At 41.6% G+C, this 14261-nt stretch overlaps 2 protein-coding genes across 2 annotated transcripts in view; both read left to right on the top strand.

Moving 5' to 3' along the window:
- The window catches only part of LOC105101594 (cytochrome b-245 heavy chain), a 32691-nt gene extending 24983 nt beyond the window's left edge, over window positions 1-7708 (top strand). Inside the window, exons 10-13 of the mRNA XM_010994799.3 lie at window positions 161-323; window positions 1500-1646; window positions 3888-4012; window positions 5121-7708. Of these exons, the coding sequence (XP_010993101.1) occupies window positions 161-323; window positions 1500-1646; window positions 3888-4012; window positions 5121-5247 (562 nt within the window). The 3' untranslated portion in view covers window positions 5248-7708. The remainder of the gene's footprint in view (window positions 1-160; window positions 324-1499; window positions 1647-3887; window positions 4013-5120) is intronic.
- A 140-nt stretch (window positions 7709-7848) lies between these two features.
- SYTL5 (synaptotagmin like 5) overlaps window positions 7849-14261 on the top strand; it is a 303237-nt gene continuing 296824 nt past the window's right edge. The window contains exon 1 of the mRNA XM_064483299.1: window positions 7849-12627. The gene's annotated coding sequence lies outside the window, so the exon portion shown is untranslated. The remainder of the gene's footprint in view (window positions 12628-14261) is intronic.

The raw sequence follows: 14261 nt of genomic DNA, 5'->3' as shown, positions 1-14261 counted from the left end.
TTCTTACTTCTAATCCCAATGTTCACATGAGTTGATTACTTGAAAGCTATTTCACAGAAGACACTGCCCCATTGATACCTTGTCCTAGTTTGAAGTGACACATTGCACACTCCCAGTCATAAAATGTCGCGGTAACCTCTCCTTCTATGCTTCCTTCCAGGATAGCTGTTGATGGGCCCTTCGGCACAGCCAGTGAGGATGTGTTCAGTTACGAGGTGGTGATGTTAGTGGGAGCAGGGATTGGAGTCACGCCCTTCGCTTCCATTCTCAAGTCAGTCTGGTACAAGTATTGCAATAACGCCACCAATCTGAGGCTCAAAAAGGTAGGTGCTTTCATTTTTCAGGGGGCTGGAGCAGTCATCACACTCTGCTAAGCGAAGCCTGAGAGAGCCTTCAGGGCAGAGGCTGGCTGAGACCAGGGAGAGCGAAGACAAGTTCTAGATGGTTCCAGAAAGCCAGGCTTCTCGCAAAAGGGCCATCTGATAATAAATGTGCTTTTATATAAGCAGGTTTATTATTGAAAGTAATATGCTGTATTCGTATAGAATTACTAGAAATTCAGAAGAAAGAGAGTTGGGACAGAGAGAAAGTATTCACAACCCCAATTCAATGGTTAGCCTTTCTGTACATTCTCTTCCAGTATTTTTCCACATGTTTACATCTTTTGAAAGTTGTATATATTGAGTAGGTACAACTTCCTGTCCTGCTCTTTTTAAAATATATTATAGTGTTTTTCAGTGTTGTCACAAGCTTGATAATGATCATTTTAAATGATTCCTTTGTGTTCCATTGAGAGGACACAGAATAATTTTTCTATCATCCTGTGTTAGCCATTGAAATTGATTCCATTTCCCGCCCCTGAGCACATTTATTTGCAGGGGGAGGGCAGGAGACTTGTCTTTTCAGGACACTTTAGCTTTCTTATGGCTAGTAAAATCCTCGGAATAAATTCCCAGGGGATTTTTTTTTTGTGTTACATGCAATTTTCGTTTCATTGCCTGATAAAGGGCATCTTTAATAAAGCTTGAGTCATTCTATTAACTGTAGAGATAACCTCTAATTGGCACATTGAGCTTTCCTTGACTTTTCATTCTCCCCTTTCCCTCTTTTCTACGTGGGGGAGGGTGGGCAGGACTCCTTTTTCCCCTAGGAACTCAGGCATGTCTGGCAGTAGCACCATCTAGGTGCTGTCGGTCTTCCCTAGAGGAGGTACAGAGGAAGCCAGGGATTCTGGGGGCAAGAGCAGACCCAGAGGGAAAGTGGCAGGCTAATGTTTTCTTCTTAAGCTACATATTTCTGAGAACAGGCTATTTATTTACTGCCCTGTCATGTGAAGGCCAGAGCAGTTTCACGTGAGCTAATCTGTCAAGTGTCCAGAGCTTTCTGAAAACCTAGGCATTCTGAGCAGCAGGGAAATGTTGGGGGAGGGTAGAAATCCCTGTCGAGGCTGAGAGAGCCTATTTAAATATGATCTGCTGCTCCGTCTGTCCCTCTTTCAGATCTACTTCTACTGGCTGTGCCGGGACACACATGCCTTTGAGTGGTTTGCAGACCTGCTGCAGCTGCTGGAGACCCAGATGCAGGAGAGGAACAATGCCGGCTTCCTCAGCTACAACATCTACCTCACTGGCTGGGATGAGTCTCAGGTGAGGGCCAGATCCCAAACCTCAGGTCCTTCCCATAGCGCCCAGGGCTCCTGGACTGCCCTTTGCTAATCGGAGCATCTCACGTACTGTTTTTACCAAGAATGGTCAGTGGAGTCCCATGATCCCGCCCATTCACTCTCACTTGGTATCCCCACCTATTCAGACTGTTGAGACTAGATTCAAAGTTGGTGTCTGTGGGACAGATCAAAGCTAAGGAGCCTACAAGGGAATAAAAGCCCTGACTTTGACCTTATCAAACAATGGCCCCACCAGGGGTCTCGAACCAGGTGAACAAAATGATCCACCGGGTTATGGGAAGAAAATATTAGCTTTCTCTTTCTCTGTCTCTCTGTAATGATATATATATATATACATGCATATATATGTACATATATTCCTTTAATATATATTATGCATGTTTTATAATATACACAATACATTTAATAAACAGTAATAATAACTGGTAATAGTTATTAAGCATATGCTTGTGCCAAGTATTGTCTTAGTGTTTACATACATTGTCTAATTAAATCCTCACAGCAACCTTATGAAGTGGCTATTACTATTATCCACATTTGAAAGATGAGGAAGCCAAGGCCCAGAAGGGGTTAGGTCATTTGTCCAAGGGCGTCCAAGTAGTAAATTCTCCAGAACCTGCACTCTTGGCCACTCCCAGGAGTTCATGATTATCATTTATAAATGAATCAATATATATTGAATGAAGGTGATATTATGCGTGTGTGTATGTGCATATGGATAGATGTGTGTAGAACATATGTGTATATGTGTATATGTATATATACTCTCTCCCTCCTGAGACATTTAGCAATGAAAATATCAATTTTCAATTGATAAGACAATTACAATTATTGATAAGATAATAACAATTCATAAGACAGCTCCCCCACGGCCAAGAATTATCTGGCCCCAAATGTCGAAAGTGATGAGATTCAGAAACTCAGAAATAAATTAACAGTTCCTAGAGGGTAGCATCTTTCTGAATAAGCAGACATTAATGAGTTGCCCTGGCAGCTGCATAATCTTGCCCCCGGAGTGAGGTGCTAAGGCCAGGGTCTGCCTGCCCCCAGCCGGTGTCTCAGCGGGCCCTCCCGTGCACTGGCTCCTCGACCCTCGACGTTTTTCACATGTACCTTGTACCTGTGAAAACTGACTTCTTCTCATGTAGGTTTTGGCATATTGTTTATCATAGATTCTCCAAGTCTTAGAAAAGTCTTGTTGCAAATGTACGTCTAGGGACACATGACCATGAAAACTGCTGCTCCAGAAAAAGTGGCTTTAAGAGGCCACTTCTGCAATTTAGAAACAAAACAGCAACAACAAAATTTGATAAAAATGAAACCCAGTAAAAAAAAAATGTGTAATGTATACATTGCTTGGCAATTTTGTTTTTTAAAAAGCCAGACACACTTTTTAAATGGGAAATTTATTTACATTGAAAAAGAATTGTTTTACTTTGCAAAACTTTGCCCTTTACAAGGTTGTTAAACCAGAGTAACCACTCTTCTTAACCTCTTCCATCCCCCATCATTCCTCCCCTGTCTAGTGAATTTAAAATCTGATTTAATTTCATTGTTAAATGAATTGGATTAACTACTTTTATTAAAAATACCTGTTAACAGAAAACAACACGTGACTCCGTATACACACACACACACACACACACACACACACACACACACACAGACTAGCTTCAGGCTTGGTTTGATGTCCATTATATTACCAAAATCTGAGTGCGTTTTAGTCTATGATTGTTTTAATTCTTAGTGATTCCCCCAAAAGAGTGGAAGTGTATTTGGATGAGGAAAGAATGTCAGATGAACTGCTGAGAAAACCAGTGAGATAGAGAATTTCAATCCTACCCACACTTCAAAGCCTGGCTCAAATGCTGCCACCCTGAAACCTTCCCAGATCCTCCCCCCCGCCCCGTCTCTTCTTTGTTCTCATGGAGATGTTTGTGCCTCCTCTGTGGTGTTCATCATACCCTATTCTACAAATCGCATGGCTCACGTTTATACTTCAAGGTCTCCCTTTCTAGGCGGTAAACTGCAGGAAAGAACTAGTTCATTCAGTGTGGTTGACCTTCTGGCTTCCATCGTGGTGACTTGCCCCAAATATATACAGTTAGAATGGGTAGTTAGAGCTTGGTTTGTGAGATACGCAAGTGTATCTGCGTATGTTTATACATGTCTCTTTGGTCTGAATTCATGTCCTTTCCTGCAGGCCAGTCACTTTGCTGTGCACCACGATGAGGAGAAAGACGTGATCACAGGCCTGAAACAAAAGACCTTGTATGGACGCCCCAACTGGGACAATGAGTTCAAGACCATTGCAGGTCAACACCCCAAGTAAGGAGTTCCGCCACCAAGGTGTTCTTGAGGCTTGTGATCTGCATAAAGCTCCCAAACCTGGCTGGATTTGTATATTCTAGAAACTAGAATACCTGGATCACTATATTCATACCCATAGAAAGTTCTAGATATTGCTGACACTAAGAAGGAGTCTTTAAATCACACCAAAATTGACTGGAGACTTGCAAACAAAGATTCCCAGGCCTCACCTCAGACTTTCTGAACCCTGCTCCTCCCAAGTAGAGCCATAGCTCAGTTCTTTTCTTTCATCTCCTAAATTTCGCTTGTGTATCTCCTCCAATAATTCCATATGGCTTGTATTTATTACTAAGGATAAACTGTCCCCACTTTCATACATAGCTTTTGGGTCCTAACTCATAAGTTGACAGATATCCCAGGTCCTTTCTGCCCTCACTAAAGTTTGGCCATCATGGAACTTTGAGGGGATCCCCTATCTTGCTAGAACACATGACAAACTCAAGAAATCACCCATAAATATACTCTTTACACCATTGCTTCTTACACGTTAATGAACATATGAGTCACTTGGGGGATCTTTTTAAAATGCAGACACTGTCTTAGTAGGTGTGGGGTGGGGCCCAAGAATCTGCATTCTTCAAAAGCTGACCCCGAGGCTCCTGGTCTGGCACCACACCTAAAGGAACAAGGCTTTATTTTAGAGTCTGAACTGCTGAGGGATGAAGCCACACCAGGCTGGTGGCAGAGTTGCTGTACCTGAGGCAGGTTTGTTCCTGATTTTAAGATGCCAGAGTGTCTGGGGGCACAGAGCCCTGAAGGCAAGGAGCCCACAGACTCACAGACTCACCGCCACTTTCTCTGTGGTAGAAATTTCCATAAACCCTGCTTGAATGTCATTTTTCAGAGAAGTCAACTGCCTTTTGAAGTATCCACCTGCCCCCACAAATAGGACTGAGCCACCCTTCCGCAGGGTAATCTCAACTCTGTCATTTGTGAAAAGACAAAGGAGCAGAGGGGAATCTGCTCTGGGGCCTAAAATCAATAGGAACCCCCCGCCCCAATGTGCTTTATAATTTGTCTCATCCCAAAGCCTGAAATTGACTTTTTTCTCTTTCTTTCCCCAAAGTACCAGAATAGGAGTTTTCCTCTGCGGACCGGAAGCCTTGGCGGAAACCCTCAACAAACAGTGCATCTCCAACTCCGACTCTGGCCCTAGAGGGGTGCATTTCATTTTCAATAAGGAAAACTTCTAACTGGTCTCTTCCACGAGGAAACCAATGTGGCTTGTACTGCCAAATGCCCAAATAATGTCAGTTAATAATAGAAGTCCCCCCTTTAAACAAAAGGAGAAAAAGAAACTATAATGCGATGGTTTTGCCTGAAAGGAACGTCAAGGATTGTTTGATAGTGATAATTTGCATTTGTATGAGGCTTTTTGGTTTTCAGAGCAATTTTATTAACATTTTTTTCTTCACAGTAATGCCAGAGAGAGTTAGGGCAAGGATTCCCAGACTCAGTTTTTAGGATAAAATAAATGAGACCTCAAAATGGTGAAGTAACTTCCCTAAGATTATGGAGCTGAGACAGGCTCTAGCCCTCTGGCTCCAGGTTTGGTCGTCTTTCAACAGTACCAGGCTGCCTGGAGATAGGTTTGTATGCTCTCCCCAAAGAAGTAGCTATTCATTTTTCCTTTGGCACCATCTTTGTTATCATTACTATCACATTGAAGGAAAGTTTCCAAATGGGAGATTATCTATGCTGAGAGTGATCCATCACTTAATAGTGACAGTGAACTCCAGTTTACCAATACAGCAGCCTAACTGGGTCAGAGATTCTTCCTACAAAAGAATATTAGACTGACTGGAATTAATGTATTACCCAGCATTTACACTGGTGCTTGGCAGAGAGTGGATACTCAATGAAAGTTTGTTGAATGAATGAATGAAAAGGCATTTAGAACCATACAGTGCCAGGGTAGAATTAATTGAAAGCCTTCAACAGAATTATCTGAGGAAATCACTTCTTATCCTCTTGGAGACCAAAGAAACCTGCTTCTCTTGAGAGCAAAGAACAGGCGAAGGTTAGTAACCAATAGGTTGTCCTGGAGTTTCCCTCACATTCTGACTTGAAGCACGCAGGAGAGGGAGATGGGGACAGAGAACTGAACGCCTGTCATAACTCTGGCTGGCTCCTTGAGTCCTGCTCCCTGTGTTGTAAAAGAGATGCAAACTGATATATTGCCTGAAAGGGTCTCCTCTAGCCAGCACTCGTGAATTCGGAGTTGAGAATTGTGACAGATGTGTATCTGACAGGCCCATCTGCTTTAAATGGCAGCCACCCTTTGTTCTACCTAAACACTCACATGCAACATGGATATTACTGCTGCAACTAATGGTTTATTGTTCTGTTATTATCACCATCATGATGACATTTACATCCCAGAAACTAAAAGCCCTACCTTACTGTGTAGGTTTTGAATTCATACCCAATAGAATGTTCTGTATATCTGTGAGTTTGAAAGTCTCTAAATCACTATTAGTGTGGCCCGAAAAGTTTTTTCCACCCCCTCAGAACTGCTTCTACTTCTGGGAACTAAAAACAGATTTATTTGTTACATCACCTGGGGCCACAGATGTTTAGAACTATTTAACTTTAATAACGAGAAAGAAAGAGAAGGGAGCAGGGGAAGGGCAGAAGCCTGGGCTGGGAGGAAAGGGAAGGGAGGGAAGAGGGAAGAGAAGAAGAGTGAGAGAAAGCAAAAAAAGACAACAAGGAAGGGGAGGAGGAGGGCGTCTCGCGCTGGTCACTTTCTGCCCCAGATGTCTTAAAGTCCTGTGTGTATTGAATGTAATTGCAGGAGCTATACACATACGCATTTTATTTTGATTACACATAGTATTGAATCTGAAATTCTGGCCACAAGTTTGATGCTGAGTGGATATACTCAGGGGCTTGGGATGAACTAGTAAGAACATAGTTGTTCTTTTGGGTTCCCAGGATGCCCAGGACATGGAGGGTCAGTCCTGACAAGTCAGGCTTGCTTTGGGAATGTGGCCACCCCACCACGTCCCAGAACTGTTTCTGCGTAGAGGAACTTAGGTCCAGCCTGTTCACACTGCACCCCAGGTATCAGATCATTCATTCAACAAATTTTTATTGTGCTATTACTATGACTCAGGCTCTGTGTTCCTACTTTCGATTCTTTATACCAAAGTGTGAGCCAGAGGGGTCATCAGAGTTACAAGGAGTCTGAGAATCTGGGCCCTCATTAACTTATGTGGCAGAAGTAAAATCAACTCCATTTGTTGCTCTGAAAATGTTTCTCCAGGGCTTTCGATTTTTTACACCAACAGAGCTACCAAAATGGAGGGATCTGCCCTGTATTATCCAGGTTATGAGATGAAAAGTGAGTGTAAAAGCACTTGTCATTGTGAGAGCTTCCTTCTCCAGTCTTTTCTTCACAGCCACCACCCGCCCACGCTGCTTTTTTCAGCATTTAGTATTTAGTAACAGAGACTGAGAGAATGATTAAGGATTGTTTTTAATCTCAAGGCTATAAAGGCTTTTCTTAGTTCTTTTGCTTTTGCAATATTGCACTTATGAAATTTGAATACTTGTAGATGTTGTGTGTGAATAGTTTGGGGGGCCCCTGGGAGATAATTCCTGGGAAGAGCTATTAAAACTGTGCTCAATTATTAAAATTAATGAGCCCTCTCGGTGTCTGTGTTATTGATCTTCATGTTCAAGGGTGGATTCAGACGGCAAAGATTTTCTCTGCCCCAGTGCAGTTGAGATTCTCTGTGTTTTGTAGATGACATGCCAAACACCGCACAATTTCTGGATTGAGAAAAGAAACCTGAGTACTGAGTTCTGTACCAGTGTCCTGGTGACCCTCACAGCACTGGTGTAAGGGAATGGACAAGGGAGTGTCACATGATGTTATGGACAGAATTTCAAAGGCAAAGAAGCCCTAATATAAGACTTCTTCCCCCCCTCCCATTTCACTCATCTTTTAGGTTCTAACTTTGCAATTAGGTGCCATCAAATCAGACTGTGAATATATGTCAGTCATTGCTGTAGATGAGTTAATCCCTTACGATCCCCCAACTCTAGAAAAGGGATAGAGGTGTGAGCATATGTTCCTTGGGAGTCAGTAAGTGCTGCTGCAGGGAGAAAGGTCATTACCTGAAACAAATGTCAATAATAGAAATAGCTAATGTTTAATAGACACTTCTACTATGCCAAACATTTTACATACACTTTAGCTAATCCCTCAGGACACTGCAAGGTAGCCATTTTACCCCAATTTCCTTGATTAAAAGAAAAACCGAAGCTGAGAGAGAATAAGTGACAGGCTCGAACTATCTCACAACTACTGGGCAACAGTATCATAATTAAATCCACATCTTTCCAGCTGAAAAGTCCATGTTCTTAAGACCACACGAGCAGATTAGAGAAGGTATAAGCAACCAAGGATATTTTTAAAGCTATTGTGCTAGGTACAGATTATGCACTAAGAATAGCTGGGTAAAAGAGGCTTATACCATCCAAGTATCTTGGTATCTTAGTTTAGAAACATTGGTTAACCTGATTCATGCAAATTTTTACTTTTATTTATTTCTAATGTTTTTTCAACTTCATTGAGGTATAGTTGACAAGTAAAAGCATAAGATATTTAAAGCATACGTGATGATTCACCAAATAATGTTTTTTCAAAGAACAACAACTTTCACCTATATAACCAAAATGCAGTGAATCAATCCAAGAAATTTAACACTGATACAAAACTATCATTTACTGTATAGTCTATGTATAGGTGACATTGTAACCTTAGTGCATTGCCGTAGGAGGTAGGTGTTGTCAGTTTGTCCTATTATTGGTGGTATTAAGTTTGATCCCTAGATTTTTCTTTTATAAATGTAAAGGTATCATTTTACTTTTGTAACTAGTAATTAACATCTGGGGAATATATTCTGACTGTATAAATATTTTCTCCAATAGCCTTTCAGCCAGTCATTATAACGTAAATTGATTACACTGAATTGATTTTTATAATGATGGTTACAAACTATCTGGATTCTTAGATCTCAGTAGTCTGCCAATTTCTTTTCCCCCCAGATATATTGAGATATAATTGACATGTAACACAGTATAAGTTAAGATGTACAACGTATTGATTTGATACATTTATATACTGCAAGATGATTACCACCATAGCATTAGCTAACACCTCCATCCTGTCACACAATTACTATTGCTTTTTGGTGATGAGAACATTTAAGATTTACTCTTTGCAATATCCCATAGGTTTTGACATGTTACGCTTCCATTTTCATTTGTTTCGAGATATTGCTTGATTTACTTTTAATTTCTTCTTTGACCCGTTGGTTGTTCGGGAACATGTTGTTTAATCTCCACATATTTGTGAATTGTCCAGTTGCCTCCTGTTACTGATTTCTAGTTTTATAACATTGTGGCCAGAAAAGATATTTATGATTTCAGTCTTCTTAACGTTGCTAAGATTTGTTTGTGACCTATCATTTAGTCTATTCTAGAGAATGTTCTATGTGTGCTTGAGAAGACTGTTCCTGTTAGAGGAAATATTCTGTATATGTCTGTTAGTTCCATTGGTCTGAAGTATGTTTCAAGTCCAACATTTCTTTATTGATTTTCTGTGTGTGTAACCTATCCATTGTTGAGAGTAGGGTATTGAAGTCCCCTGCTATTCGTGGATTATTGCCTATTTCTCCTTTCAGATCTGGTAGTATTTGCTTAATGTATTTAGGTGCTCTGATGTTGAATGCATATACATCTATGATTATTTTATGTTCTTGACTAATTGACCCTCTTGTTGTATAATGACCATCTTTGTCCCTTGTTACCTTTTTTGCCTTAGTCTATTTTGTCTGATGCAAATATAGCTACTCCTGCTCTCTCTTAATTTTTATATTTTTATTGAAGTATAGTTGATTTATAATGTTTCACATATACAGCAAAGTTATTCAGTTATTTATATATACATATATATATTCTTTTTCAGATCCTTTTCCATTACAGTTTATTACAGGGTATTGAGTATAGTTTCCTGTGCTATACAGTAGGACCTTGTTGTTTATCTGTTTTATGTATAGTAGTGTGTATCTGTTAATCCCAAATTCCCAGTTTATCCCTTCTCCCCTTTCCCCTTTGGTAACCATAAGTTTGTTTTCTATGTCTGTGAGCCTGTTCCTATTTTGTAAATAAGTTCATTGTATCATTTTTTTTTAAGATTCCACATATAAGTGACATATGATATTTGTCTTTCTCTGACTTACTTCATTTAGTATGATAATCTTTAGGTCCATCCATGTTGCTGCAAATAGCATTATTTCATTCTTTTTTATGGCTGAGTAACATTCCATTTTATAAATATACCACATCTCCTTTATCTATTCATCTGCTGATGGACACAAATGAACTTATTTACTGGGTAAAGTACTCTTGACTGGCAGTTTCTTTCTTTTGGCATTTTGTATATATAATCCCTTTCTCTCCTGCCTGCAGCATCTCTGCTGAGAAATCCACTGATGGCCTTATGGGAGTTCCCTTGTGTGAGAGGTTTTTGTTTTTTCTTTTGCTGCTTTTAAAATTCTCTTTGTCTTTGATTTTAGATAGTTTTGTTATTATGTGTCTTTGAGATGATTGTTTTGGATTGGAACTTTTAGGTGACCTGTTAGCTTCATAAACTTCGATGTCTAAATCTCTTCCCAGGTTTGGGAAGTTCTCTACTATTATTTCTTTAAATAAGCTTTCTACTCCCTTTCCTTCTGGAACTCCAGTGATGTATACAATATTTCTTTCTATGGTGTCCCATAATTCCCCTAGGCTTTCTTCATCCTTTTTCATTCTTGCTCCTTGATGGGATAATTTCAGTGGATCTCTCTTTTCACTCAGTGGTTCTCTCTTCTGTTTGCTAAAGTCTGCTGTTGAAACGCTCTGTTGAATTCTTCAGATCAGTCATTGAACGTCAGCTCCAAAATGTTTGGTTCTTTTTTATTTTTTTCTTTTTGTTGAAATTATTTTGTTCTTGTACTGCTTCCTGCTATCACTGAATTGTTTATCTGTGTTCTCTCACAGCTCTTTGAGCATCTGTAGAACAATTATTTTCAGTTCTTTGTTGGGCAACTTCTAGATCTTCATTTCTTTGGGGCCAGTGACTGGAACTTTACTGTATTCCTTTGGTGGAGACATGTTTCCCTAATTCCTCCTGATCCCTGTAGCCTTGAATAGGTGTCAGGATAGTTGAAGAAGCAGTCACTTCTTCCAGACTTTATGGACTGAGTTTGGTAAGGGCAGCCTTTTACCTGCAGGAGGGGGCATACTGGTTCACGTTGTGAGCCTGGGTCTATTGGTGCAGGGTGCCAAGTGTAGGGGTATGTGGCAGCACTTTGTCTGGAGAAGTGTGATGTCTGTTCAGCTCTGGCCAGTAGGGTCCACAGTATAAAAAACTGTGTGGTCCTTGGTGAGTAGTACAGGGGCATCTGCAGTGGCTGCAAGAACTGTTAGGGTCCTAAATGGTACCTCCAGTTCCAGTAGCTAGTGTAGGCAGTGGGGGTGGCCGGAGCTGCTAGTGTATGCACACTCGGTTGTGGGAGCCAGCCCCAGGTGCCCATGGAATGGCTGAGGCTAGTTGCAGACACACTCACAGTGATGGGGGCCAGGGAAGGTAGCAAAGGCCAGGCTAACTATGTGCTCTCTAGTAGCTGCAGGGGACCTGGCTGTTGACATGCTCTCCTGTGGCTGCATGCTCTCCCCCGCTGAGTGTGCAACTAGAGTGGACAATGGTGATGGGTTCGGGCTGGGCGTGTGCAGGTGCAAAGTTGGAGGGGCTAGGTGCAGGTGGACAGGGTGGTACTAGCCAGTGACAGGACACAGCCTGATGTGGGCGCACAAGCAGCTGTGGGCCCTGGTTGTCCGTGCACTCACCCCTGACTGTGTGCTCACCCATGGCTGCACGCTATCCCCTGTGCTCGAAGGCTGCAGTGGAGGCCAGTGACTGGCATCAGGCCAGGGGGTGCAGGAGCACAGCTGCAGGGCTAGCCTCCGGAGCAGGCATGGCTGTAGCGTCAGCTAGGGGTGGAGGCTAGGCTGGGGTTTTGCATGTAGGCAGCTGCAGAAGCTCCAGCTGGCTGTGAGCATGGCTCCAGGGCTCCCGTGGGGTTGGGGAGGAACTCAGGCAGCTGGCATCTTAAACTTGCCACACCACAGAGACCTCAGTGGCTGTATGTGCAATCCCAGCCTCTGGTGGGGGTGGGGTAGGAAGCAGGGAGAGATTCAGGTGGCTAGCATCATCCAACAGAGTACCTGTGGGGCAAAAGTTAGAGCGATCTGCCAGGGATCCGTGGCAGCTGTGCTGCCCGTTGTCTTCAGCAGTGGGGAAATGGGCTGAGGTTTTCTGCGGAGTAGGTCTCGGTGAACCAGGATCATTGCCACTGCGCATCTGCTAATAATAGCCTCCACTTTCCTTCCTTGTCTAGGGAGCTTCACACATCTCCACTTTGCTGGTCAGGGTGGGGTGAAACTGAAGCGGAACCTTCCATGCAGTGTCCCAAGAAACTGAGGAAGCTGTCACTCAGCCCACTCTTAAGGAAGGGGTGAGTCCTGGTGAGGGGAACTCTTTCTAGCTGGGAAGTTCCTTCTTGGTCCTCAACAGTGCCAGCTGTGGGAATGGGATGATGCGGGCAAAATGATTTTGTTTTTCTTCTCTTTTTGTGTGATTCTTTTTTTTTTTATTTATTTATTTTTTTGGTTCCACGGTGTTGTTAAAAGTTCCTAAGCGGACTCTAGAGGTCTCCCAGAGCTGCTGTTCTTCATGGATAGAGTCTCATCCTTGATCTTTGTAGGGAGACCAGGACACTGGGTTCTCCTATGTCACTATTCCATAACCTCATTTTCACTTACGAATAGATCTATTAAGAAATGGAATTTTGCTTGGAGAAAACAAAGCTTTAGAGGGACTCAATAATATTTATGAAATCGACTTTTTGATATTTGTTTTCTTTATGAAGTATTTCTATCTGGCAGAAAATGGCCAGTTGTTGTCCATATCGTGTGTGTGTTATGAAATCAAACTGCATGAGGAAGAAGCTAAGTTATAAAAGGGCAGAATTTCTCAACTCTGAATGATGTTGGGTAAAAAGCAAACTGCTGACAGAGGCTAGGAAATCTGACCCCTAGAGATTTCTAAAAATTTGACAAAAGATCAACGAAGTGGTCTGAGAATCTTTGAAAACTATAATCTTTAATATCTTTTTGTGGTGACTGGGGAATGAAGTAGTCTCAGTGTTCCAGTTCATCATAATTATTGCTAACCGATTAGCAGTTTTCAAGGAACTGGGGTACTGTAAAGTATAGGAAGAAATTCAGTCCTGATATATACTATTTTGTGGACAAAAGGAAGTACTTAGAAAGATTGTACATGAATAGAGGCCACTGTGAGTTTGTTTTCACAATCTTACTCTCAGAACTAACGACCTGGAGACTGCACCTGTCTGACTTTTGGAAACAGCCTATATATTACATTCTGAAACTTCATCCTTCCAAGAAGTCTATTCCAAATATAGTAAATCTGACATATATAAAAATTGGACTCAATGTTCATAACTTTTAGAACTACACTGAAATATTAAGTAATCACCAAGTTTACCATTATGTTAGATCCCTTGATTGCTAAACATGACTTCTTCTTTTCAGTCATGCAATTCCCAATTAAGTAACAATAAAATCACTAGCCCTCCCACTCACATAGAAAAAGCTAAACATCACTCTTTCCGGTCAGATGGGGGCAGATTCAGGGCATAAGGAATGAATAACTTTTGTATTTCCTGAGATTTCAGAGCCAATTTCAGATATCTTTGCATTGTTTGATAACAAAAAAGAATTAGACTATCAAAACATCTCCTGGTTATAGTTAACGCACCTGTATTGGCTGAAAATCACCCGAGCCCACTATTCACATGGTAGCGATTCCAAATCTAGCTGATGTAAGGCAGCAGAGATGATCGTCCTATTTTCCAATTGAGGGCTCTGCATCACCCACGGCTAAAATACTAAACTCAGACATCTGTGTTGTCAACTTCCTGATGGATTTATTACTCGGTGTTTCGAACCTCTAGGGCCAATGTGCCTGTGACTTTACTGAGATCAAAGGCAATGGCGAGTTTGACCAAATCCAACTCACAATAGAAGTAGGCTGTAAAACATCTTTCAAGAATCTGAGTTTTTGCAC

The sequence above is a fragment of the Camelus dromedarius genome, chromosome X, assembly GCF_036321535.1.
Source record: "Camelus dromedarius isolate mCamDro1 chromosome X, mCamDro1.pat, whole genome shotgun sequence".
In the NCBI taxonomy this organism is placed as follows: domain Eukaryota; kingdom Metazoa; phylum Chordata; class Mammalia; order Artiodactyla; family Camelidae; genus Camelus; species Camelus dromedarius.
Note: the sequence above shows the minus strand (reverse complement) of the source record. Positions and strands in the feature narration are given on the sequence as shown.